General features: G+C 39.4%; 1 protein-coding gene across 6 annotated transcripts in view; it reads right to left on the reverse strand.

The window, feature by feature from the left end:
* Positions 1 to 27,023, reverse strand: part of LOC118815359 (phosphodiesterase 4D interacting protein) — a 133,740-nt gene that overhangs the window by 54,998 nt on the left and 51,719 nt on the right. For 2 of the 6 annotated variants that reach the window (XM_036581422.1, XM_036581423.1), the window contains exons 4-11: positions 22,732 to 22,845; positions 18,726 to 18,802; positions 13,782 to 13,905; positions 11,918 to 12,075; positions 10,817 to 10,973; positions 8,740 to 8,793; positions 822 to 959; positions 498 to 617 (exon numbers count right to left, since the gene is read on the reverse strand). In XM_036581422.1, coding sequence (XP_036437315.1) covers positions 498 to 617; positions 822 to 959; positions 8,740 to 8,793; positions 10,817 to 10,973; positions 11,918 to 12,075; positions 13,782 to 13,905; positions 18,726 to 18,802; positions 22,732 to 22,845 — 942 coding nt within the window. Of the gene's footprint in view, positions 1 to 497; positions 618 to 821; positions 960 to 3,321; positions 5,208 to 8,739; positions 8,794 to 10,816; positions 10,974 to 11,917; positions 12,076 to 13,781; positions 13,906 to 18,725; positions 18,803 to 22,731; positions 22,846 to 27,023 lie in introns of those variants that run through there. The other 4 variants (XM_036581421.1, XM_036581419.1, XM_036581417.1 and 1 more) reach the window with 3 other exon arrangements.

The raw sequence follows: 27,023 nt of genomic DNA on the forward strand, positions 1-27,023 counted from the left end.
CACCACGTCAGTGTTACTGCAGTGCTGAGAATGATCCGCCACCCAAATAGTACCTGCTCTGTGAGGGTCCATGGGGGTCCTGACCACTGAAGAACAGGGTAAAAGGGGGCTAACAAAGTATGCAGAGAAACAGATGGACTACAGTCTGTAACTGTAGAACTACAAAGTGCACCTATATAGTAAGTGGAGCTGATAAAATGGACAATGAGCGTAGAAACAAGGAGGTGGTCATAATGTTATGCCTGATCAGTGTAAGCTGTGGCTGTGCTGCCAAAAATGCATAGAAATAACTGTTGATCACACATTTCTTCTTACCAGTGAGAGAATATAAATCACGCATTATCATCAGGCATTGTGGCAAATAATAACTGCCGAAACATCTAGAAGGAATATTTCAGTAGATGATTTTATTTAATAGAGTAAAGTAGTTTAATGGCTTATTGTGAAGGCCCTAAACGGATAACAGATTACTGTACTATTGGCTGAGATGAACACACCTCGATGTCTTTGGTGTTAAGAGAGTCACTCAGGGTCTGAATCGTTCTCTCCTGTCCGTGTGCCGCCTCTCGGACAGAGCGCAGTTCACATTCCATCTCCATAAGTCTCTGCTGTAGCTTCTGCAAACACACAAAAAACCCCTCTATAACACACTGACATCATACCTCCTGTTTTAGACACTGTAATGCCATAGCAACAAGCAAAACAAAAAACTCCATGGCAGCATAACAACAGAAAAATACCATTAGGTTATTATAAGTAATAACTCAACAGATTAAACTGCTTTTACATTTTAAAGCCTTTACAACATGATAAAGTGGTACCTTGTTGCTGACTTCGCTCTCTCTGATCTTAGTTTGAAGGGACTGGACCTGAAGCTGGGCCTTCTGCAGCTCACTCACACACTGACCCGCTGCACTTTCATACTGTACCAGCTGAGCCTGCTGCTCACCAATGAGCTTCTGGAAAGCACACAAACAAAACAAACACATTTCTGAGATGAGATCCTATTTTTTCACATACACGTTTTCTTCAGGTATCTATGTAGTTATTGTTGCATAAATAAATAAATAAATAAATAACATTTCATTTTCTAAGGCACATATTCTCCACAATGTCCAATGCACAGTTAAAATAATAAACATGGCTGGTGGGAGGACACACACACACATGCTAACAGTGAACTGATTTGGACTCTGGCTGTTCTCTACAACTTCCTCAGGAAGTCCCTTTTCCAGGGCGACATGCTGCTCATTTCCTTGTTTTTCGTTTTCAGTTTGGATCTTTTTTTTTGCTCACTCTTACTACTTGTCCTTTTCTCAAACTTGGTATGCTTGCCTTTAATACAGCACCAATCCTGTCCATTCTAACCCACCCATCCACAAACTGGGTCAAACCAGTTACATACAATGATCAGGCATGACATTATGACCACCTCCTTTCTATGTTTCTATGCTCATTGTCCATTTTATCAGCTCCACTTACTATATAGGTGCACTTTGTAGTTCTACAGTTACAGACTGTAGTCCATCTGTTTCTCTGCATACTTTGTTAGCCCCCTTTTACCCTGTTCTTCAGTGGTCAGGACCCCCATGGACCCTCACAGAGCAGGTACTATTTGGGTGGCGGATCATTCTCAGCACTGCAGTAACACTGACGTGGTGGTGGTGTGTTAGTGTGTGTTGCGCTGGTCTGAGTGGATCAGACACAGCAGTGCTGCTGGAGTTTTTAAACATCTCAGTGTCGCTGATGGACTGAGAATAGTCTGCCAACCAAAAATATCCAGCCAACAGGGTCCTGTGACCACTGATGAAGGACTAGAGGATGACCAACACAAACTGTGCAGCAGCAGATGAGCTATCGTCTCTGACTTTACATCTACAAGGTGGACTGACAAGGTAGGAGTGTCTAATAGAGTGGACAGTGAGTGGACACAGTTTTTAAAAACTCCAGCAGCACTGCTGTGTCTGATCCACTCACACCAGCGCAACACACACTAACACACCACCACCACGTCAGTGTTACTGCAGTGCTGAGAATGATCCGCCACCCAAATAGTACCTGCTCTGTGAGGGTCCATGGGGGTCCTGACCACTGAAGAACAGGGTAAAAGGGGGCTAACAAAGTATGCAGAGAAACAGATGGACTACAGTCTGTAACTGTAGAACTACAAAGTGCACCTATATAGTAAGTGGAGCTGATAAAATGGACAATGAGCGTAGAAACAAGGAGGTGGTCATAATGTTATGCCCGATCGGTGTATACAGTACGTTTCTATCATGAAAATCAATAGCAACGACAATAATTTTACCAGTTCTGATTTTCTTCAGATTCATACGGGTTGACGTGTGATATATTCTGCACTGACATAAAGCACAAGGTGGGCTAACATTGGTGCTGTCAGTGAGGCGACTGGACGCTTAACCAAGCATTAGAAAAGAAATAATGCAAGCGATTTTTTGCTTGGGGGGGCTTATTTCCTGAGCATACAGTTGACTAAAGCTGGCCTATTGCTCCTCATCTTAAATTCATAGGTTACTAATCCAGGATTACAAGAAGAACAGAGCTACTTCATTACTCAGCAGATCAGGGATCTAATCTAGCACTACCTGCAGAGAGGTAAACAGATTATACTTGGCTTTGGATGGTGTGGTCAAGAACCAGAGAGCCAGTGTGAACACAGGTCAGCTGCTGGAGCTTAAAAGACTCACACTGTGCATTAATGACAATCTGCTGTTTCGTCTCTGCTGTACCTCTGTCATAATCTGGACATACTCGGTCCACATTTAATACTGATCAAGCATTACAGGTATTAAGTATTAGGGTAATACTGTGGCTTTCCTGCTGAGTACTATTAGGTATATTACAAGAGACAGAACAATTTGGATAGACTGCTTTTCACTTACACAACACTATAATCCTACATATAAAGCTATACTAGTCCCTTAAACACTGCATGTGTTTTTGAAGGCGTAGCAAGGGAAGATTCCTCTTGAGGATTCCCTTGTAGCCGGATGTACTGTTGCCTATGACGACAGTTGTCATGACTGTGAAAATGTTGCTAAGAGATGAGGAGCAACTAATGGATCGAGGTCACAAATGTGGAATACTACAAAGAGACGGATGTAAAGGCTACATAAACATAATTGTGTGAATGAATTTACAGCTCGCAGCCAAACAGTAAAATCTCAGAACTGAATCTATGCTTTTCTCTTTTTTTTCACCGCTTCCTGCCCAACCAGAAAGACTTATGATGAACTACAATGATTAGTATCAAGCTAAAGCATAATCTTAGATGATTTGTCTCCAAATCTTCTCTTCTACCTTCTGGATGCCCAGAGGCCTACACTGCACATAATCATCCAGCCAAAGCTCCTCCATTTCAGACAGCTCCAGTTGCAGCTCCTGCTGGATGCTGGAAGAAACTACGTCAATGGTTTGAGGGGAGAAAGAACAATCTGTTCCTGCTTGAGGAACCTGGAGCAAAGAGAGAGGTCCCTCTGGGAGAGTGGCGGCAGGCTTGATAGGCACAGGCAGCCGGCTGCCTCGTGGGACCTGGACTGGACGACACTCAAAACTCTTGACCAGACTGAGAGCTAGCTCTAGTCCACCTCCACAGCCAGTTCTGAGGTTCTGCTCTTTCTCAGGCCTTTGGATCACGACCTTCTCTTCTTCTATATCCCCCTGCACAAGGTCCGCATGGACTGCCGTGCAAGGCTGACTCACGTCAACTGCAGTGTCCAGTGACTCCACAGATGTTGCTGGGCTGATACTGCTGTGCTCTGCCTCACAGACTTGTGCACTCTCATTGACCTCGGTCAGGCTTGATGACTGAGTATCTGGCTCTAGAGGCATCAGGGCTGGGTCAGGGCAAGCTACCTCTGTGCTGCCCAGAATGCTGGCAGAACATCGAGTTGAGGGTCCACACGAGGTGCTTCTGCCCACCTTCCTGGGCACCTTGCAGACGGCTTCATAGTCGGAGTCGGCCACCCGCAACGCGGCACATCCCCTGCACTTCCTGGAACGCTGTGCTGAGCTGGATTCTGACCCGGCATGGCACTGGTGGTGGTGATGCACGGCCTGCTGGTGGTGATCCAGAGCTTCATGCTCAGCCCAGGATTCGTACACAGAGTACGTCAGATCGTCTTCTATGAGTGAGCTGTACTTAGAATCAGATAAGCCAGATATGTCTACAACCGAGGCCTCTGCGGTGCCACCGGCCAATCCGGCACCAAAGTCATCAGCGTTATTCTTGCGGTAGAGTCCACCGATGCACTGCCGAAGCCGTTCTTTCTCCAGAAGGAGTTTCTGCATGCGCTCGATGGAGAGTGCCTCTACACGGGCAATCACAGTGTCGAAGCGGTACATGCGGTCCAGCATGAAGGTGCACTTGCTGCAAGCGAACTCTCCGCGCCCGTCCCGGGTCAGCTCCCTGCCCAGCGCGTGAGACAGCAGAACCTGCAGGCTCAGCTTGGCCGCCGGGTGGAAGATCCATCGCCGCTGGTTACCGTACAGCTCCCGGGCGCAGATACGGCACAGGTCCTTCGTTTTTGAGTCCAGCATTTCAGCAGGGGTTAAATGCAGAGTCTTATGGCGTCACAGGTGTAGAAGGTCTATTATATGATTATAACAGTTTTATTGAAATGTCAAAGGAAGGATTCCGTAAATCTGATCACAATTAGATCTTTAAAGCACCTATGACGAGTAGTTTACGTTATGGAACGTCTTAGAATCAGTCAACGTATGGATGAGCACTCATAGAGCTGAACCCAAAAGACAAATATCGATGTCCTTCTTAGATCCACGGTGTTTTCTCAAAGAGGATCAGTGTCGATCTCGGTCCACGCTGCGGTTCATCACAGCACACAGATGATATTTATTGTCGTCTCGCGACACCTTCACACTTCCCGAGTGTGACCATCGCGCTCGCGCCGACATGACACGTTACATCCAACTCCTCGAGCACAAACACAAGATGTCATGTCTCAAAAACGGCATTAATCGCATCCGAGGTTCCCGTTTTAAGTCAGCTTCTTCATTTTACATCATTAAGCGAGTTAACGAGGGTGACACGGCGATTCCTCCCGCTGGCGAGAGCCGCTGTGAAGATAACGGACCCAGCGATGTGGCAGCGCCGGCGAGAGAGAGCAGAGAAGCGGACTGTACCATTCCAAACAGAGGGGGAGCATTTTAGCCTGCTCTCTAACAGAGGCATTTCTGGACAGTAGCTCTTATCGTTTCCATTTTTGTACCTAAAATGAGGAATGGTTTCACAGCTTGGTCCACTTAAATTCATCTCCCATTCACAATAACACAACGGATATGTTCGGTTTCTGTGATTTCCCACCTGCGGGGCCGCTTTTGGTTTGACCCACACAGAAACCGCTGTCGCTGATCTGGATCCAGACATTCCTTTTCGATTACAAGCGGCACACACAGATTGCGCTGACTCCAGAGCAGAGTCTCTGTTTCCCCCCACAGAGAAGCGAAAGTGATGCATGTCATGCCACTCGGTTTCTACGGAGCCCCGCTGGTGACATCCTGTATAAATAAAAATAGTTCGTGGCCACGCCTTATTAAAGCGTGGGAACGAGATCCTAATGCGTGGCCACGACTTAGTAAGGCGCGGGAATGAGATGATTAAGTCGTGGCCAGTAAAGCGTGGGAACGGGATCACGGCTTACTAAGTCGTGGCCACGCATTAGGATCTCGTTCCCATGCTTTACTAAGTCGTGGCCACGACTTAATCATCTCATTCCCACGCCTTACTAAGTTGTGGCCACGCATTATTTTTATTTATACAGGATGTCACCAGCGGGGCTCCATAGTTAAAAGCAGCATAACGTCAAAAAAAAAATAATAATAATAAAAAAAAACAGCAGGCCTATTTATGTATGTGTAAATCAATCAATCAATCAATAAATAAAGATCTAAATGAAGAATAAGTAAGTATACATATGCATTAACTATAGTAAATATAGATTATTTCTTAAGATGTCAATATACGTATATGTTCAGATGAAGGATAACGACAAACCCAGATAGTAAGCATATGGGTCCACTGCCACTGCTGGTCCACCCTCGGACCACCTGCATACAAGGGCTAACTGGTTTTTAATCCCCTCAAAAGAGATTTTAAATGCAACCAGACAACAAACTACAAATATTACAACCAATTGAGAGGAAACAAATTAATGATTAGTTTTAATAACCCACATTTTAATAACTCACAGTCTAATTTACATATTTGTCCTTCATATCTTTATTCCTTAGGCTTTGTAAGTTAGTTTAGTAAATACTTATATGACAGTGATATCATAAATACAGCCAGTCATACAGCTATAAAATCATTTTATATTAGGCCTAATCATTAATTTGCTTCCTCTCAATTGATTGTAATATTTGTAGTTTGTTGTCCAAAAAGCTGGTTGCATTTAAAATCTCTTTTGAGGGGATTCAAAACTAGTTAGATCTTGTATGCAGGTGGTCTGCGGGTGGACCAGCAGTAGCAGTGGACCGATATGCTTGCTATCTGGGTTTGTCTTCATCCTTCATCTGAACATATACATATATTGACATCTTCAGAAATAATCTATATTTACTATGTGTGTTATTAGAAATGTGGCATTTTGTCCAATACTCTGCTTAACCAGCAGTGGGCTACCTGGAGAATGCTGAGCAGAAAGCCAGTGGGCCGCCAGCTTTGCTGTCAGCGGGCCAACAGTGGCCTGCTATCATCTTGCTATCTGGGAATGTACGGATGTACTCAAGCTATACAAATGTACTCTAATTTCCTGTGCAGATATGCTAAGTATCATGGAAACTCATTTATTATCTATTTGCTATGTATTTTCTTTCCTTTTTTGCTGGAAGGCCAAGCAGTAGACATCGCCATCATGATGATTAAAAAAACATGCGGTTGATTCATTGATTCATTTTTTAGTAAAATTTTGCTGGGGTCTGGTTAAAAATAGGCCATGTAGATCTTAATGTGGCCCTAACAGAGATTTAGCATTAATATCTGTCCCCACAAGAAGATTAATAATGATTAATACAGTTGCATATGCTTTCTGCAGTACACAAATGACTTCATTATCATCAACTCCATTGACACGGCTGCCAACAGCAAGCAAATCCATTTCTGACAAACCAAACACACATGGTCAGATGAATCATGTTGACTTTTGATAAAATACTGCAAGATTCCATTTGTTTTCGAGGAATGTTTGGACATCCAGGAGGTTTGTTTGGTGTCCCGATGTGAATTTGTCACCCAAAGAGCCTCCGGGAATTAGACAAAAGAGACGGAACGTCATAACAGCGCTCAGCCATAAACGGTCCCTAATCAAAAACCTATTTATCCTAATCAAGCGAGTGCAGCAGTGGCTTTTACTAGCATGAGGTCAGTGTTTACTGCTTCAAATGACAGAAAACTCATTGGTGGTTTTAACTGAGTACAGTTTTTCCTGCTGTGCCCAAGCTGAGACCCGGTATGAGCAGAATGTTTGAAAACCAATAAAAAATAGTTCACAAAAGGGAACAAATGTTACTCATGGGGGAGCTAAATCTTTGAAATAATTACTGTACAGATAACTCATTCACTCTCAGTTTCTCTGAAGGGAAACTCATTTGCTTTATGAAGGGAATTCTGGGATTTTATAAATATATGGCGTCAGCCGGTTCAAAATAACATTGTGTCTGCAAAATAGTACATTAAGTAATGTGACCTCACCTTACAGAGCATGACACATTTAACCTGAGATCAAATGTGCAGTTGCTACATGTAAACAGATGGAAAAGACAGAAAAGAGCTGAAGGATAAAACTAACAAATTCATCACGGAAAATACACTGGCACGTAAAAGTAATTTTAAAAGGAGAGAAAGCAGTTTTGAATGTTTTGAGGTTGTGTGTTTGGGTGTAGTGTGTCTGATGTTGTTTTGAGAGAAGGTCTCCACTAGGTGTCTCTCTCCCACCACTGATCATCACCATCACAAACAAATACTCTCACTCCACTGAGCTCCTCAGGGTGTGCAAATAACCTACTCTCCTTTTAGTCTAGTATTTGCTAAAATGATTATATGATGATTAATAAAATTCCAATAATACGAACAACTATTAATAAAAGTAATAACTATGATAATTTAATTGATAATTGTTTCTGTGTTTGACTGAACTCAGTTATGACTTTTATATCTTGGTAATTATGTTTCTGTTTAGGTGAAAAATGAACTCAGTTATGATATTTATATAGACAATTTATGATAATAAAACCACTTTTATAAAGAAAAGTTCTATAATAATAATAATAATAATAATAATAATAATAATAATATGGAACCAGATTTTTTTCCAAGTCAGTTTGGGCCATTTCTTTATAAAAAATAATTTATAATAAAATTTACACACAATGTAAAGGACAACAGGTATTTTCAAATTATGCCAAAAACTGAAAAAATGACAAAAATGGAGATACACGGTTTTCTTCCAACAGCAGCGATATATGTATATATATACACGATCTTGGTAATAATTATTTGTCTGTTTAGGTGAAAAATGAACTCAGTTATGATATTTATATAGACAATTTATGATAATAAAACCACTTTTATACAGAAAAGTTCTATAGTAATAATAATAATAATAATAATAATAATAATGATAATAATAATAAGCATTGCTCCAAAGTTGTATTACAAGCACTTCTTTGATACAACAACAACACCACAATAAATCCTCTTACCTGCATTTCAAGTTGCTTGCGAGTTTTCCCCATGCCCAGGTCTTCCTGAAGTTTCTGGAAACAGATTTAGGGAGCACTGCTTACTATTTTAAGTACAGTAAAAAACAGCATTTCCTTCTTGATACTACATAAAACATATTTCCAACTACTTCCAAGTACAGTATATACCAAACTGTATACTGTACTGCACTACAGAGTCATGCATCATGGCTCATGAGTTTTCAACAACTATATATATATATATATTTATATGATCATATGTGGCTTAGTCTGCAAATCTAATTGGAAAACAAAGAGGATCCACAGGACTGTTACTGTATGTCACTGTTGGACTGATTTACACAGTCTCTATATAAACTCATGTGGAAAAACACTGTAGAAGGTCTGCATGTGCCATGGTGCCCACTGACCTACATATAATGGCACGAGTGTGTGTGTCTGTTTATAAATACAGTCAGATATCTGAACCTCTGTGGTCATTTGGCTCGATGGAGGGCCTGAGGCAGGAGCTAGAATGACCCGGTTTAATGTTGAACTGTAATTCAACATTGGTGCCTGACGGCCTGAGTTACATTTTGATCTCACGTGCCGGCTCATATATCAGAAACTCCATCTCTCACACCCAACTGACACACACCGTCATCTCCGCACACATGCAATGATTTATAAGTTAGCATGTGGGCTTGTGTTAATGATACGGACTTGAACTTTAGACTAAAATCCTTTTACTTTGAGTTACAATTTTAGCTCATTTCGAGCAGAACTCAAAAACACTAGCCAGTACTTGACTAGCAAACACAACTTTGAACAGCTGTACACACATAAAATCATAGTATTTTCATTTAAACACAAAAAACAACAAAAAAAAAAAGTTTACTTAACTGCAGAAAACTGGGACAACTTTACATCAAAACAGTGGGATCTAACTGCTCACCATGTGGCCATGAGGGGCAGGGATGCAGTCTGACTTCCTGCTCTAAAATGCAGGGGTGTGGCTAAAATAAGGCTCCGCCTAGGGTCTAAAACTCTGTGTTTCAGTAGTAATATGAAAATTGGACAGCAATTTTTTTATTGAAACATTAAACTATTGATAAATCTAACTCGTTTAACTTCACTTTAGGAGATCAAAAAGATCTTTAAATAAACACACTGAAAAAATGAAAGTATTATTTTCACAAGTTGAAATTTAGGGGTTAGAGTGTGAGACAGACACCTTCCAAGAGTAAGTACACTATAAATGATTTTGTGTATATTCAGCTTATTACTATCTTAATTTATGCTCTTGGGTTAATTAGATCATAACAGTATCCTTGTAAATATCTAGTATATATAAGTTCTGAATACTTGTTTGTTTTTTGTTTTTTTTTATATTTTCATGTCTGTGGGACTGGAGTTTGAAGTCATTTTGTAGAATGGTCCACATATAAACATACTACCAATGTGTCATATGAAATTGACTGCTGGGTTTTACAGTATAACATCATATCACCACTGTCATAACAAAACATCTCCAAAAAGGTACTTTATCACAAGGAAACACACAACAGAACTTTAATGTACATTAATGTTATTATTCGAAGCAATTTTGGACCATTTCTATTGGTCCATTCACCATGCAATGTTAGAACAATGTAAAGGGCAGCCTGTGTTTTCAAGTGGTGCAATAAAATAAAATATAAAAAAACTCAATGTCTTGGTATGACAGAGACGATATGCTGTATTTTTGCCCAAAAATATTTTAAAAATCTGACATATCATTGCAGTCCACAAAAGACAAGTGTGTCATTTATGTTGTTTTTCATTTTTTGACATAATTTAATAAAATCAGCTGTGTGAAAATCTCATGAGGAACGGACCAATAAAAATGCTCCGAAATTGCTTGAAATAAAGTCTATGTACATTAACTCACATTAAAAGTAAAGAACGTTTTGTCTTCTCCTGTAAAGTTGCCATTTCAGAGATACTTGTTTTTCTTTGGACAGCGAAAATATTTTTCACTTCATACAATCAGATCCAATCAGTGCTGAATAATCAGTGCATTGTGGGTATTGTATTTCACCAAGATAGCAGCATATACCTTTGCATCCCTTTCTTTCTGCTGCAGAGACTTGTTCATGACCTGCAGTTGCTCCTCCAGCTGAGTCACTCTGTGAGTAAGTGAGCTTCTCTCCTTATTCAGAGACGCCACCTCCTCCTCTCTACTGCGCAGAGACTCACTCAGCTCCTCTATCAGCCTGAAGGGAGGATAAACAGAGGTAACTACAGGTACACAGACACTAGATCAGATGAAAAACATAGATAGAAAATGAATTTGGTTGTAGATAAACGCATATGATTCTAATTTGCTCGTCCTGTGCAATTTCGCAGATTTCTAATAATTAGAATGACCTTAGAAATATTAGCTTAAGAAATGTGTCCGGCATGATGAAATGAGCTGCACAAGTTTCTAAAATAACCAATAAGACTATATAGCATCAAGTAACATTTGTAATTAAATGAATTTCCAGAATTCAGCATATTTAAAATCAAATGTCAAGGCAGAAAACTTGTCAAAAGCTTAATTTAAATAGAAAGGTACAGTATATTTTGTGTCATTGAATAACCTCTCTGTTTACAGCATTCTTGAAACATTGAATATCTATAAATAGCTTCTGGAAAATAGTTCGTAATCTTTAAAGTCACACTGTAGACTGTATTACTGTGTATAAAATAACAAATATTGTGAATATGGCAAGTGATACCAAACCTTTGACCATAAGTGTAAGTGTACTATAGTAACTTCTGTTGTCATGCACAAATTATCCTCAATCATCCTTTAACCCATTCATTATTGGTCAGATTCTGACTATTGAACCACTGCTGGCCAGATATTCCTTTGGGTGTGGACCATTCTCAACACAGCAGTAATCATTCCCACAAATCATTCACTGCTGGGTTGAGAGTGCACCCAAAAATAACCAGCCAAGAGCAGCTCTGCGGTCAGAAACTCACAGAGGGGCTAAAGGATTACAAACACAAACTGTAAATCAACAGACGAGCTGTAGTCTGATCATGCGCCAGTATGACGGAATTATAAGGTAGGTGTTTCCAATAAAGTGGCTGGTGCGTTTCTGTGCACCAGGTTTCATGTTTGCATATGAACACCTGTTTTGTGTGGCTTTAAATTACACATTCTCACCTTTCATTTTCAGCCAGTGTTTCCTGCTCTCCAGAGAAGCTCTCTCCCTTACCAGCATCCTTAGCCTCCATCATTATCTCCAGAGTCATGCAACGCTGCGACTCTGAGGCAGCTAGGGCAGCCATCTTCTCAGCTTCACTACGGGCTAGCTTAGCTTCCTGATGGACCACAACCACACAACTGGTCAAACTCTACGCTTAGCATTCATAATGTTCCTGTAAGGTAAATGCCATTTCAAGTGGAAGATTTTATAGATCTTGAGTAAAATGATCCAATTAGAGACCAGTTTCTCCTGCATGTATCACTAGTTACAGATGAAGTGCTTAGAAATGACAAACATAATACACTGATCAGGCATAACATTATGACTTGTTTCTATGTTCATTATCCATTTTATCAGCTCCACTTACTATATAGGCGCACTTTGTAGTTCTACAGTTACAGACTGTAGTCCATCTGTTTCTCTGCATACTTTGTACCCTGTTCTTCAGTAGTCAGGACCCCCATGGACCCTCACAGAGCAGGTACTATTTGGGTGGTGGATCATTCTCAGCACTGCAGTAACACTGACGTAGTGGTGATGTGTTAGAGTGTGTTGTGCTGGTCTGAGTGGATCAGACACAGCAGTGCTGCTGGAGTTTTTAAACACCTCAGTGTCACTGATGGACTGAGAATAGTCCGCCAACCAAAAATATCCAGCCAACAGCGTCCTGTGACCACTGATGAAGGACTAGAGGATGACCAACACAAACTGTGCAGCAGCAGATGAGCTATCGTCTCTGACTTTACATCTAAATGGTGGACTGACAAGGTAGGAGTGTCTAATAGAGTGGACAGTGAGTGGACACAGTGTTTAAAAACTCCAGCAGCACTACTGTGTCTGATCCACTCACACCAGCACAACACATACTAACACACCACCACCACATCAGTGTTACTGCAGTGCTGAGAATGATCCACCACCCAAATAGTACTTGCTCTGTGAGGGTCCATGGGGGTCCTGACCACTGAAGAACAGGGTAAAAGGGGGCCAACAAAGTATGCAGAGAAACAGATGGACTACAGTCTGTAACTGTAGAACTACAAAGTGCACCTATATAGTAAGTGGAGCTGATAAAATGGACAATGAGCGTAGAAACAAGGAGGTGGTCATAATGTTATGCCTGATCGGTGTATATCGTTTCTGTCACACAACAACCTTGTATCTCCATTTTTTTGTGTTTTTCCTATTATTTGCATAATTTGAAAACTCCAGTTATCCTTTACATTGTGTTAAAATTTCCGAAAAAAAAACTGAACAGAAATGCTCCAGAATTACTTGGGAAAAAATCAGGTTACACTATTACACTACTATATCACACTATTGCATGTTAGGAAGTTTATTCCATTTCATGTAAAGTTACCATATTGGAGATACAAGGTTTTGTTCCAACAGCAATGATATAATACTAAATACTAAACCCTTGTAAGTCGCAGTTATTGCCAGCAACAGCAAAAGAAATGTAAAATTTGATATTACTAATTTTTCACTCACAGCTCATTGTAACAAGTGGAGAAGTTCTGTTGAAAGTGTGAATTTTAAACTATTAGTCAAATGTCTGCCAGTGTGTTTGTAAGTAGGAGAGATATTTTATTCTGATTTGAATTCGATAAAAAGTTATTGTTGTGCATACAGTCTAGTTTTAAAGAAAAAACAACTTTTTGCCATCATTTGTTGACATGAAAACATATCCTGTTGATTATGTATAGACTATGTAATTAATTAACTGTACAATTTTGTTTAAATACTATAGCAAAGTGTAACAATTAGTAAAAAATAACAGTAATAAAGATTTTTAATAGATTCTGTATGTTTGTTTTGTACCTCCTGCAGTAGCTGAATCTTAGTCTCTAGAATCTCATGCAAGTGGCTGATCTCTTGCTGCCTCTCCTCACAGCGACGCTGCACCTCTGCTTCATTCTGATTGGACAGGCTCTCTGCTGTTGTGCTATCAGGGCACAGAATTAGAAAAACTTTAGGAAACATTCACTGAGATGAATTCCTCTACACAGAAGCCATAACATGCAGTTTCTGTCTATTTTGGAGGTTCTTCAGTTCGAATATACAGCATGTTTTCTTTAATAACATTGATGGAATGTGTTTGTGTGGTGGAAACGTGTGATTTACAAAACCAGAAGTGAACTAGATTTTGCATCTTTGTTGGCAAACCAGCAAATCAACATTTATAAAAGTGTTTTTATTGTGTTTAAATACTGTTTTCATTGCGGCAGCTGTACATGATTTATTAATATCCAGAAAGCTGCAGAATGTCCATTTAATGTCAGTATGGCTGTCTCTCTGGAGAAGTGTGAATAGTTTTCACAGCAGGGGCTTTTCACCACTGCGCTTTCCCCCACATTGCTCATCAGCAGCTCAACACAGAGACTCAACATTTCACAAACAGAGAGCCAGAAGTGTCCTAGTTAATCTGATATTCAAGCTATGGGGAAAATATATTTTGTTTAATGTATATAAACCCCATTTCCTTTCTGCTGGTGGCCTGCAGAAAAAGAAATACTAGTAAAGCACAGCAAAGCTTTTAACATGAGTAGCTACCAATGCAGAGCAACCTTCTCATTCTGGAGGAAGGAAAATTCATGTCTCATTACTGCATCCATATTTAATACCCGAGAATAAGGTGAGATGATTAAAGTGAGCATATTTTAGCATCTTTTTCTTCTATCTGAGTACCTTGTTTAGCTAACAGGTACTGTTAAACCTGTTACACCCCATTTTCGAGTCTATGGGAAACTACTACTGCATATCAAATTCAGCAGAAAATGTATTTTCACATACCCTGAATCAGCCAAGACATATTTAGGTGAACAAAAGTCTGAGGCTAATGTAGCTATCAAGTAATGGAAGCTTATGTGCACTAATTAGCATTGTAAAAACTGGATTTAACACTTGCCTCAAACCAAACTGTTAGCAATCTCAACTTGCTAACAAGACTTGATTATGTGGTTTCTGACACTGTATGGCATGGAATGATCTATAAAAATGGACAAAATTACAATTACAAAAATTACAAACTCAACACGGTTTGAGGCAAGTGTAACGATTCATGCACACAATAGTGCATGCCTATAAAATACCACTGCATGTTGGCTACATTGACCCTTGTGTGGTGTTCAGGTCTGTGGGTCCCATTTTAAATGTTTACCAAAAGAAAAAATGATGTGATTTATTATTATTTCAACCTCAGATTCCTTGGCCTTTGCTCATTTTCTGTGAAGAGCATATAAAATAACCCATTTTCAGTGTCTTCACTCTGTTCACCCCCTACACATTTATATTACACATGTGGTGTTGAGGTGAACCCGCGGGGAATAAAAGTGTGGAGGTGCTGTGACTCTGTTCTCCTCCTACATGGCCTGCTGTTAGTGTGTGGGTCTGTGTGTGTATGTGTTTGTATATGTGTGTGTGTGGGCGAGTGGACAACATGGACAGGCTGCTGACTGGCTACAGCTGCTAAAGGACACCCTACACTGGACACTTATGATATTTTTAACATCAGGTATTTTTATATTAACTGTTATGGCTGTATTGATTACAATAACAAACATATCAACACCACACAAGGGTTAGGCTTGTAGCTGCAATGCAAAACTAAAGAAATCTTGACCCACCAATCATGTCTTGGCTGATCCACTACATTAGGGCTATGGGGATAACTATGTACATTTGCTTTAAAGCAGAACCGCAGCTCTACATAAAGACACTCTGCTCTTGCCTCCTGTGGGAGGTTATCGATGGTTCCTCTCTCCGTGTTTCTGAGTGTGTGTGATTGCCTCTCACTCAGCACTCTTCGCTCAAGCTGAAAAGTGGCCCTCTGGCAGCGTGCCTAACTGCTTCTCCAGACCTGTTGCTGACCGCTCCCAAACAACTCCCGAAGCTATGACCCTTCTGTCAGCATTTTGAACCGGAGAGGAGAACAGCACCTCTGGGACACTTTCCTAGAACATCCATTAGGACAGAGAGGCGCAACGCCTGTTGGACCTATTGTGTCAACCCAGCCACTACATCATTATGAGTAATCATGGGCTGTGGATGTGTAATTTAGCTTGACCGCAAGCGAGAAGATGAGATCAGAAATGGAGCTCAGTCTTAGCACTTAGGTCTAATAGTGGGAAATCAGAGGGGGAATTCTGACTGTTAAACTGAGTTTTCTGGCACTAGGTCGCCAGAAGAACCATCAGTAGTGCTACATGCAAAGTGTGATGGAAACGTAACATAGCAACAGGCACTTTTTCAGACCTGCGATTACTGCTGGATTATATGAGGATATAGAGTCATTGAAAGGTAATCATGTCCAACAGATCCATTTGTACATGTTTAAGACATTTTCAACAGCAGCTCTGAGTAACAGGGCTGCAGGGTGTCTGATTCTGACAACTTGTAAGCAGCCTCTCTGTTGGAGTGCTTAAAGGCATTAGAGAAGGTCAGCTTTCAGACAGAATGAAGGACAGCTGGGTGATTTGCAGGTATGCATGTGTATGTGTGTGTTTGGCAGGACCAAACAGTCCTGATTACGTAGTAAAACTACAGAAAAACAAAGTTAACCTACAATATCAGCACAAACTAAATGCTCCTGACTTTGTAAAGTGCTTTTTTCTACAAAAGCTATATGTTTTATTGTTTACAACTGAAAAAGTAAAGCCATTTCTTTTTGGTTACTGCGGTTAGTATTATAACAAGGTTTAGGATCAGACAGGAACTTCTTATTACATCTGCATTTAAAAAAAAAAAAAAACAGTGTTTCAACTTAGTTACTGGGCTGCCTTAAAATTTTAAGTTTATTAAACTTTAAACTGCAAGTCATCATAATATAACACACAGATTCTTTTTCTATTAACTTAATATTAGAAGATCAATTCGCCCAAAATTTTAAGGGAGTTCTAAGTTAAAACAGTATTTTTTTTGCAGTGTAGGTACTCATTGTTAACGTCAGATCATAATTCATGTATTTCTTGGTTTTTATTTATTTATTTATTTTTAGAGATTTTTAAATCATTTTTAAACTCCTGCTGCCATTATACATCGTGTGAAAGTTTAATGACTAACGTACCAACAGAAATGAACTTGCATCACAAATGAAATTAAAAGGTAAGAATGTTTCTCCTGCTCTGAAATCGTTTTGGAGATATGAGGTTTTGTTATGACAGCAGCAATATATACACTTGTATGCAAAAGTTTGGGTACCCTTGGTGAAGTGACATGTTTTTCCGATTTTCTCATTGAAAATAAGTAAACACACCCACTACAGAGAACACTTCACACACATGCGACTTTACTTACTTATTGCGACTTTACTTACTCATTTACTGCACATTATACTTTTTATGATTGCTTTATTATATCCTCATTATATACCTTTATTTCTTTTTATGCATCTGTAAAACAATGTATGGTAATACTTTGCTCTTGTTTTGCTCTTTACTGTACATTGTGCTGCTGTAATAGACTATTACTGTTTTTTGTTGCATTTAACGTATTGGGGGAAAAATAAAACATAAAATGTGGCATATTTAAAGGTTGTGTATGTTTTTTATAAGCTTAAAACTTAGCAAATAAACAGAAAGTGAACACTAAAATGAGCAATAAAATGCCATATTTAAATCTCTTAAGTCTCTTGTACAGTTCCCTGTAGAGGGTGTCTTAACTTATTCTCACTTTTACCATGTCAATCCATAAATACACATGAAACATATGTATGACCTCATATTCTGACATTGTATAAACACAAACCTGTGTGTGTGTTGGGGAGCTGAAACACCCAAACGACTGTTGGACTGTGTACATGTTTCACGTGCTATAGGGTTCTCCACTTCACTGTGGCACTTCAAGCATCTGAAAAAGGTCTATCAGTGCTCTCTGGCCTTTACTATCTCTCTGGTCAGCAGGGACACAGCTTACGTGCCTTTGGGAAGCAACTCTGCATGCTGAGAGAGAATGACCAAGATTCAGAGGAGCTGAGTGAGGGTTCTGCTCGCCAGACTGGAGAAAATAGGAATTTAGCCACACGCAACTGCAACTTTTGCTGTCTGAGGCCGTCCATTCGTGCTGCTTTTGTTGCAGTCTCTGCTTCTCTTTGTCAAGTTTAATTCCATGACTCCCAGTTTAGTGATAACAGTTTAATTTACATACCAAAATACCTAATTTCATTGTTTTGCTAGTCCACAAGATGCTGAGAAGTCGATTTTTCTTCCCCTTTGTAGTCCAAGGCTTTTGCCATAGTTGCCTGGTTGGTGGTTCAATAGACTAGTGGATAACATCACCACTCTACACCCTGAAGTTTGGGGTTTGATTCCCTGCTCAGGCAGGAACGCCACAGTAATATGCCGATAAGAGTTATCGCCTCTTCAAGCGCCTGAACCTTCTGTTCACCTACCATTGTAAATCGTTCTGAATAAGAGTGCCTGCTAAATATTTAAATGCCTACTTCACTAATCTCAATGTGTTTTCTTTGTTAGATAAAACTGTTTTCTTTTGGAGGCATATTTTGCAATCAAAATTAAGCAGCAATATTGTATAATAGTTTTGTATAATTGTGTCTCTAGTGATTCTCACTGTGTCTCTAGTGATTCTCACTGTGTCTCTAGTGATTCTCACAACAATCGGCATGAAAGATTAAGACACAGAAAGTATGCAAACAATGTGTCCACCCCAGGAAGCGTTGGATATTTAGAATCCAAATTCCATGTACTCCCATATACTATTTTATACACTTTCATATGTGAATTAAAAAATAAATGCAGTAGGACTTACAGGGCCTCATCGAGCTGCTGCTGTCTCTCCTGTAGCTCCTGCTTCAGACTCTCCACCTCAACCTTCAGCTCAATATTCTACAAGGCAAACATAAAAAAAAGCTGTTTTACATTTCCATAAAGTCACATTCCTTTAGGGTGCTGTTTTATGGCATTATAGCCTTTCATTTGCTTATGCTTTGCTGAGGTATGCTGTGATTAAATCTCGCGTATGGCTATTATTATAAATTCTGTGCATTGTTATTGCTCCTAACATATGTATGAGTTCCTACACTTTAATTCTGCTGTAACCTTGCAGTTTCTTTTGGGACAAAAAAGAAAATCCCCACATTTATCCTGTATTTCATCTGAGGCAAATTCACTTTCAGGCTAATATGCAAAATGCACCACCAATTAGCTCACCAAAGCTCTGTGCACGTGCGGCTGCAGTCTCCGGGGAATGAGGTGGGCCCAAAATAGAACGATCCACCTGCCCTCCCCCACCAAACACACACAACACTTTCTCTCTCAGCACCCTAAATCTACTCTATCCCCCCGGCTATCCATTACAGGATCTCTGCCCACAGCAACAGAGACTTTTTTAAACTCTGGGCCAAGAACTCACTGTAATTGGATGGAGATCAGAGTACATTAATCTGCGAATGAGTGACACAGACACACACACGTATCCTAATATGATCTATTCATATGTTTCTGAGACTTTCTCCAAAGCTGGCAGGTGAGGAGTTAGACACCAGAATAAATTGCATGCTGCTGTCTCTGATCTTAGTACATGTAGGTCAGTGGGACTCATTTCATTTATACCAGAGCAGGTCAGTTTGATAAGGTCAGACAGGAATAGCTCTTTCCTGGCACTCTTTCTTTGGATCTACACAATACTGACATAGTTTTTTTCCTGCAGCCAGTAATAAAACGTTTATAAGCTACCTGTCAGTACACTTTTCTGCAATGATTATAGAATATATGAATTATCTTAAAATCTTAAATCATTTGCATGTCAAAAATGTTTGCAATATGACTGTGATTCATTGGGACATTGGATATTTTTTAAATTCTGTAAATTTTAAAGTCTATTTCAGCTCAGTTTAGTTCATTTGACTTAGATTTACAGGCACTATGCACATTCATAAATATTTCTGTAAATGTATCAGTTTAGCCAATTTGGCTCATTTTCAACTGTACAAAGATGTTTTCAAGCTACTTAACACAGTAGGTGCAAATCATATCAGTCATTAGCAGACTGTTGTGGCCAGTGGCTCTCTGTACTTTTCTGCAATGTTTACATTGGTGGGCAATATGATGATATGTTACAGTTATCATGATAAATTACATCACAGTCTTTTAGTATATCATGCATATTGTCAGTACTTATACAACACTGAACAAAACATAAACAGACATATTCAGACCAATTATAGAGAGCCTATAAACAACAATGACCAGTGTATAGGAACTGCATAGGTGACACTTTATTTTGAGTGTTTCCTTTTTAGACGAAACAAACACTCAAAAGACTCTCAGTAACATGTCAAAAACATATGAGGGTTGGGATTAGGGTTTGAGTTGAGGTTAAGGTAAGGGTTAAGATTAGGGCCAGGATTAGGGTTAGGTTTTGGGTAAGGTTAGGTTTTGCATAATGAAAGTAACATATTAACAACACATCTACTTAATATAAGTAATGTATCAACTGTACATCTTCAAAATATTTGCCTCAATGTATTCAGATGCTGCACTACTGCTGCTTCACTGATATGATGTTGATGTGTTACTGATAATCTGTTGCGAGTTATTAATCATCCACAAAGGACCACTCCAAATAGTGCATAAACTGCATAGAAGTTTATGACATAAGTCAGCCTATATGCCATTATCTTCTTTTTTTTTTTATTTTTTATATCTGGTATTTAATTTTCTTTTCCTTTTCCTTCATAAACAGTTCATTTTTTCAAACACTGAATTTCAAAACTTGTTTTTCATAGTTTTTTAAAATCTGGCTGTACTTTTTTGCAGGTGCATTTTGTCTGCTCCAACTTTAACCTCAGGACAGACAGACACAGTGATCAGTAATAATATGTGACGCTGTGAAAATGTCTTGAAGCAAGTATCTTTTTTTGCCATACCGCCCACTCTTAAATGATAATTTATTAACGTCCTGATTACGTACGATATGGCATTTAATATAGCAATTTCCACAAAAAAATGTAGTGTGCACCCTTGCATTAACTGTTTATGAAAGCTGTGTGGTATATATTTCATGTGAAGTCTTTCTGGTGTCTCACGTTCTACTGACATTTTGGCACACAACACACCAACAGCAGCTGTTCTGAGTCATATTTATGTCACCACAGCTACAAGACTCAACCAGCCACAGCCAGTTTTCTGCTTTAGGCCAATTCCACTGACATTTAGACTCACACTGACGCGCAAGCTAAGGGCCAAGATAATTTGGATATCGTGGCATTGTAGGGAGAATGTAGATGAATCTTTCAAAATTCAGATGCATTTACATAATAAAGACACATAGGAATCTGTCAGCATTGTCAAATGCACAGACATCTTCGAAACTGCATATTTCCTGCAAATAAATTCTTTAAAGATTGTTGACCATTGCTGAAAACATGCACGTGACGTGTCTTCCAAGACTAGAAATCACATGGCTGCACTGTTTGTTTTTGTTTGTCACAATTTAATTAGAAATTGAGAATAAAGTAACAATGAAATATGAAATATGAATACCTTCTAACCCCAAACTTACCCCAGTCCTTGGTGACAATACCTGCCCCCAAGGCACATTTAAATAGAGTGAAATATGGACTTCAGTGGACAATTTAAAGGTGTTTTGTTGCTCTACTAACTTTATTTTTCCAAGGTAAAGTTGACATTGGAGTGGACTTGCCTGTTATCTATAATCCATCTCTGCAAGGCAGCCAGGTTCCAAAACAACAACATATAACTCACATTTTTCTTTTAGAACAGGTTATTACAACTACAGGGTCATCATTTCACTTTTACATTTGGTCATGTTACAGTTTAACTACAATAATCAAGAAACCATGCATCATACAGCATGTCACACCTTTAATACTAGACCAGGGGTGTCCAATCTTATTCACAAAGGGCCATTGTGGCTGCAGGTTTTCACTCCAAACACCTGATTGTACTGGTTTAATCAGTTGGTCTTAGTCTTCAAACATTTCATCAGGTGACCTCCTGCCTTGTTGGAGTGAAAACCTGCAGCCACACCGGCCCTCAGTGGATAAGATTGGACACCCCTGTACTAGACCATAATACTAGTCAACAGCCAGCACTGGTGAAATCACTTAGTAGCCTACTGGGAGAGGAGGATAAGGCTGTATTTGTGTTTGAAGACAAATTGACCTGAATATTTTAATATTCACTATTTCAACAGATCACTGAACCACTGCAGTTGTTCCCCACTGATGTCGGCGTCATATCTACAGTTGCTCTTGCCAGCACTGGATATACTTGAAAGCTCAATGGCTGCTCGATCTATGGGCTATTTTTAAACCCTTGGCACGAGAAGCTGCAGAACTCCTTTTGCATACTGTTCACAAGCACCAGATTAAAGAACAGAGTATTTTACATTCCATTACATTACATGATTAGGTCTACATTAGAATAAGATTCAAACATGCACCATGCTAATACAACAGACCATTTAACTAACCTGAAGAAGAGAGAACTCTAAAAATTCCATCTTTTTCTCTGGCAAAATGCACCATTGAACCACATTAAGTGCTCCATCAGTGTCTTCAAACCACAAAGCCAAGACCGAACCACATTAAGCTCTACACTAATTGAACATCAGTGTTCTTCAATCCTCAAAGCCAAAACTGAAGTACACTGAGTTGAACATCAGTTCCTGCAACCCTTAAAGCCACTACAATGGTACATTAGGTTCTACATTGGACTCCATTAGTTCCTTCACCCTTGAAGCCTCCCATCTCCCTCTCCACCCCGCTCCCTGCATCCCGAGGTCAGCTCACCTTCCTGTGGACATCCTCGCTGGTGCTGTCCTCAAACTTCTGCTGGATCCTTTCCTCCAAGAAGTAGATGCGCAGCTTCAGGCTGAAGTTTTCCTTCTTCAGGTCATTGAGGTGCTGCGAAATAGTGCGATAACCGTTAGACATGACCGCTTTCCTTCACCGTGGGGTTCTCGGACCCCTCATCTCTGCACCATTCTGCCTCGTTCGCTCTTACACACAACTAAACTAGTACTGAGCACTAAACTAGACTAAATAGCATAGCATGCAGTTTAAAAAGTTGTCCAAGTCTTAAATGATGTCAACAACAAGCGGGTGAATTGTAAATGACACAGACAGGACCCTCCTGGACGAGGGGCTGGGGAGGGGAGCGAGTTTGGTGTGTGTTGTTGGGGGGGAGGGGGTTAGGGTGTCTGTGGTGCTTTTTTTAACACAGGAATCTCCGCCAAGCAGAAGCCGTGCAGGTTCACAGGCACAACTGGTGTTAGCTGATACTGCTGCAGAGGCAGAGACGGGAACAGAAAGACTGCTTAGTCGCTTAAAATCACACACTTTATTGATCCACAGGACAACTGGCCTGAGGGGGCTACCACTCTTTCAGTCTCTCTGACCAGCTATTATGGGAGCTGCGTATCCACAAGGATTATCACTGTTCGTCTGTGTATGTGCGTGTGCTCATATGTGTGTATGAAGTAACACTGTCTACTACATCCAACCACGCTAGATGATGTCTTCAGTTTCTGAGGACATCTCTCAAAGATAAAAGCTTCAGATAAAAAGTACTTGAACCTTTCATCTTTGAGAGATTTTTATATTTTTGTATTTTGAAAACTCACATTTTTTCAACTATTTTCCTTTCCTTTGACTTTCCCCTTCATTATTCAAGTGTGATATTGAATATTTTAATCTCAGAAATATGTGCTTAAAAAATACATAACTTGTACTTAAGGACATTTTGACTGGAGATTCAATAAATACAGTGTGGACTCTTGCACAGTACTGCATGCTTTCAACCAACCACACATAAATGAAACATAGACAGGTACTCGGGTACTGCCTCAGGCTTCAGGCTTCAGTCTGATGCAATGTTCATTTTAATGTTCATTTTAAACATCAAATATTGTAGCCAAAAATGTGAATGTTTTGTGCTAAAGCACAACATTTTGTTGATCAATCGTTAAATAAAACGCACTCCAAGAGTTCAACAACCTTCCCATAAGCAATGAAACGACACACACAAGTGTTCTGTTCCAAAATGTTGAACAATATCTTTAGCATACAAAAATCTCAACACTCTTTAATACAGCTAGTATGATTTTAGCATAGCTCAAAGCTCTTCTATCATAAGATCTTAACACTTAGTTAATAGGCCCTTTCACCATTAACTAAGCCTTAGGATCTTATGATATCAATACACTACAGTTTCCTTGTAATATTCTCAGACCATAGGGGGGCAGTATAGTTCTATAGTTTTGGTCTGTATGAAATCGGCCCTGTTGGACAGGAGTGCTGGGTTATTTTGGGGAGTCTTCTTGTTTCAGCTGTCAATGTGGAATTCTGGGCTGGGATCGCTCCCTCACGCGAGCGACAGCATATACAGTAACTAACACATTTATCAAAACATCTCTGACATGCTGACAGGGCACAGAAACTGACTCATTAGATCCTGAATTAAAAAAAAAAAACAATTTGCATACACACAAGCAATAATATGAAACCTCTCGTGGTAAGTTGTGGAAAACCAATAGCACGAAAATCAGCAGCAACACTGCTGGCTTCCCAAATGTTCATATTATAAGCTGTGTGCGAACAGTTCTAAAAAGTCCCCTTCTGGGAAAAGGTTTCAGTTACAAATGAATAAATATCATTTCCAGTTCCTACACTTAATGAACAACCTGTGTCTTTATAATAAGAGCAGGACTTTCTTAGTTAAGTAGTAATAGTCTCAACTCAGTTCATGAATAAAATACACATCTTTTGTGTCCTGAATTTGTAGGTAAACCAGAGGAAAACAGGGTTCACCTACAATATTAGAACCAACAAAATGGTCCTGAATGAGTACAGTGTTTTTTATATAAGCGAAATGAGAGAAGAACTACTTCTTTTAGCTTACTAACATGAAGGGTAAAGTTAGGTTCAGGCCCAGCGTCTGGGAAGTCATTTAATGAGGCAATGCCCCATCAACCAGTCATCATACCCCATTAAACCCACTACATTTTGTATGTGCTTCTATAGTGTCAGGCGGCAAAAACAATCAAAGTGAAAACTACACTTTGTATGTGTTGCTACTGCTACTGCGAATGTCTGGACATTTTCTCACCTTGTATTTCGCTGCTGTTGGGACAAAACCTCCAAAATGACAACTTTACAGGAGAAGGAAAAAACTTCCTTTACTTTTAATGTAAGTCAATAGAACCAGACTTTTTTCCAAGTCATTTTGGGCCGTTTCTTTTAGTCCATTCATTATGAAATTTACACACAATGTAAAGGGTAACAGGTATTTTCAAATTATGTAAAAAACTGAAAAATTACAAAAATGGAGATACAAGGTTTTGTCGCAACAACAGCGATTTCCTTTAGCTGTTTTTTGTTTGTTTTTTGTTTGGTTGTTCGGTTATTTTTTTTTTTTTGGCACACGGATACTCGGAACCTCTTTATAGTACTTTTACAACCCTGTGTATGACCCCATGTCCTGTATTTTTAAAAAAAATGTGTGTGTACATGCACTGTAATGTCTCTCTGGCTTCAGTCATGCCAGTGAAGCACCTGAGAACGCTCCACTCAGTCCTGACTGAATAAATGGCATTCTGTTCAACGCAGGGGTTATTTTCCCTGCCTGTTTCTGCTGCAGAGTGGGATCACTCAGCTGTGTGTGTGTCAGAGAGGCTCACTGGCTGTGGGAGCGTTGAACTTTTCCGCTCTGCAGGGAAAATGGACATTTTGACTTGTTTGTCAAGAAGCACGTCGGTGTCTGCACTCTGTCTTTCCATCGCTGTCTGAGGCAGCTCTGACGTGAGGTGGCCACAAACAGCCAGCTTCTGTCTGAACCGCTGAAGCACACATACAAATATACAGACACACACGCACACGCATGGACACGTGAACATACATGCTGTAAGAGAACATGCAGAGAAACTCCTCCAGTGTGCACGCATGTATTCTCACATAGACACTGATGCACACACATGTTTTTAGATATATAAGAATATGAGGTCAGACATATATCGCTGGTATCGGAAGAAAACCTCGTATCTCCAAAATGGTAACTTTACAGGAGAGTGAAAAACATACTTTACTTTAAATTTAAGTCAATGGAATCAGAATCTTTTCCAAGTCGTTTTGGGCTGTTTCATTTAGTCCATTCATCATGAAATTTGCATGCAACATAAAGGATAACAGGCTTTTTCGAATTATTTAAAAAACTGAAAAATGTCAGAAATTGAGATGAGAGCTTTTCTTCCGACAGCAGCGATATGCTAACATGTTAATGTATGTATGTATACATGTATGCTAATTACTTACTCTTTATTGTTTTTAGTTCTTTTTTAAATTGTTTAGTTATTTGTAGTTATCTTATTGTCTTTCGTATTATGTTTTTGTATTTTATTTAAGGGCCTGTTTTACTGTTTTGTTGTCTTAGTGTTTTATTGTTTATTGCTAAATTTTACTATCAAATAAGTCTGTTTTTAATCTGTTTATGTTGCTTTTTATTCTCCCTGTGACACTCCGCTGCATTGAAAACAAAGATTACACTCAAGAATATGATGATGTTGATATGTATTATACACAGTACTGTGCATAAGTCTAAGGCATCTAAGCACATTTTTAAAAATATATTTAAAAATCTCAGGAGATGTACATAAACATAGTTACAGTAAAAATAACAATAATCTCTATTTTTTTAAGTGGCTGATATCTTGTGAGCTTGTTTGAAGAACACAGGTTTAGTTCCAGATTTCTCCAACCATCACACAGATGTGTTGAATTTCATCACCAGCACACCTGATTTAACATAATGAAGCACTGATTGAGCCAAACAAGGTATTGGATGATAAATACAGATAATGCAGGTTTGGACATGGAACAAAAACAGACATAAAATCACTACTTACTAGATTAATTTTATTTGCATTTATTCGAATATTAGTGTTTTCTAAGCAAATCAGTGTGTACTGCCCAGATAAATAACCTTTTGAATCTAATTTTCTCAGGTGCCTAAAACGTTTGCTCAGTACTCCATATCATCACTCTCATATTAAAACCTCAAAACTCAATTTTGTTTTTCATTTAATTTT

The sequence above is a fragment of the Colossoma macropomum genome, unplaced genomic scaffold (assembly GCF_904425465.1).
Source record: "Colossoma macropomum unplaced genomic scaffold, Colossoma_macropomum, whole genome shotgun sequence".
NCBI lineage: Eukaryota > Metazoa > Chordata > Actinopteri > Characiformes > Serrasalmidae > Colossoma > Colossoma macropomum.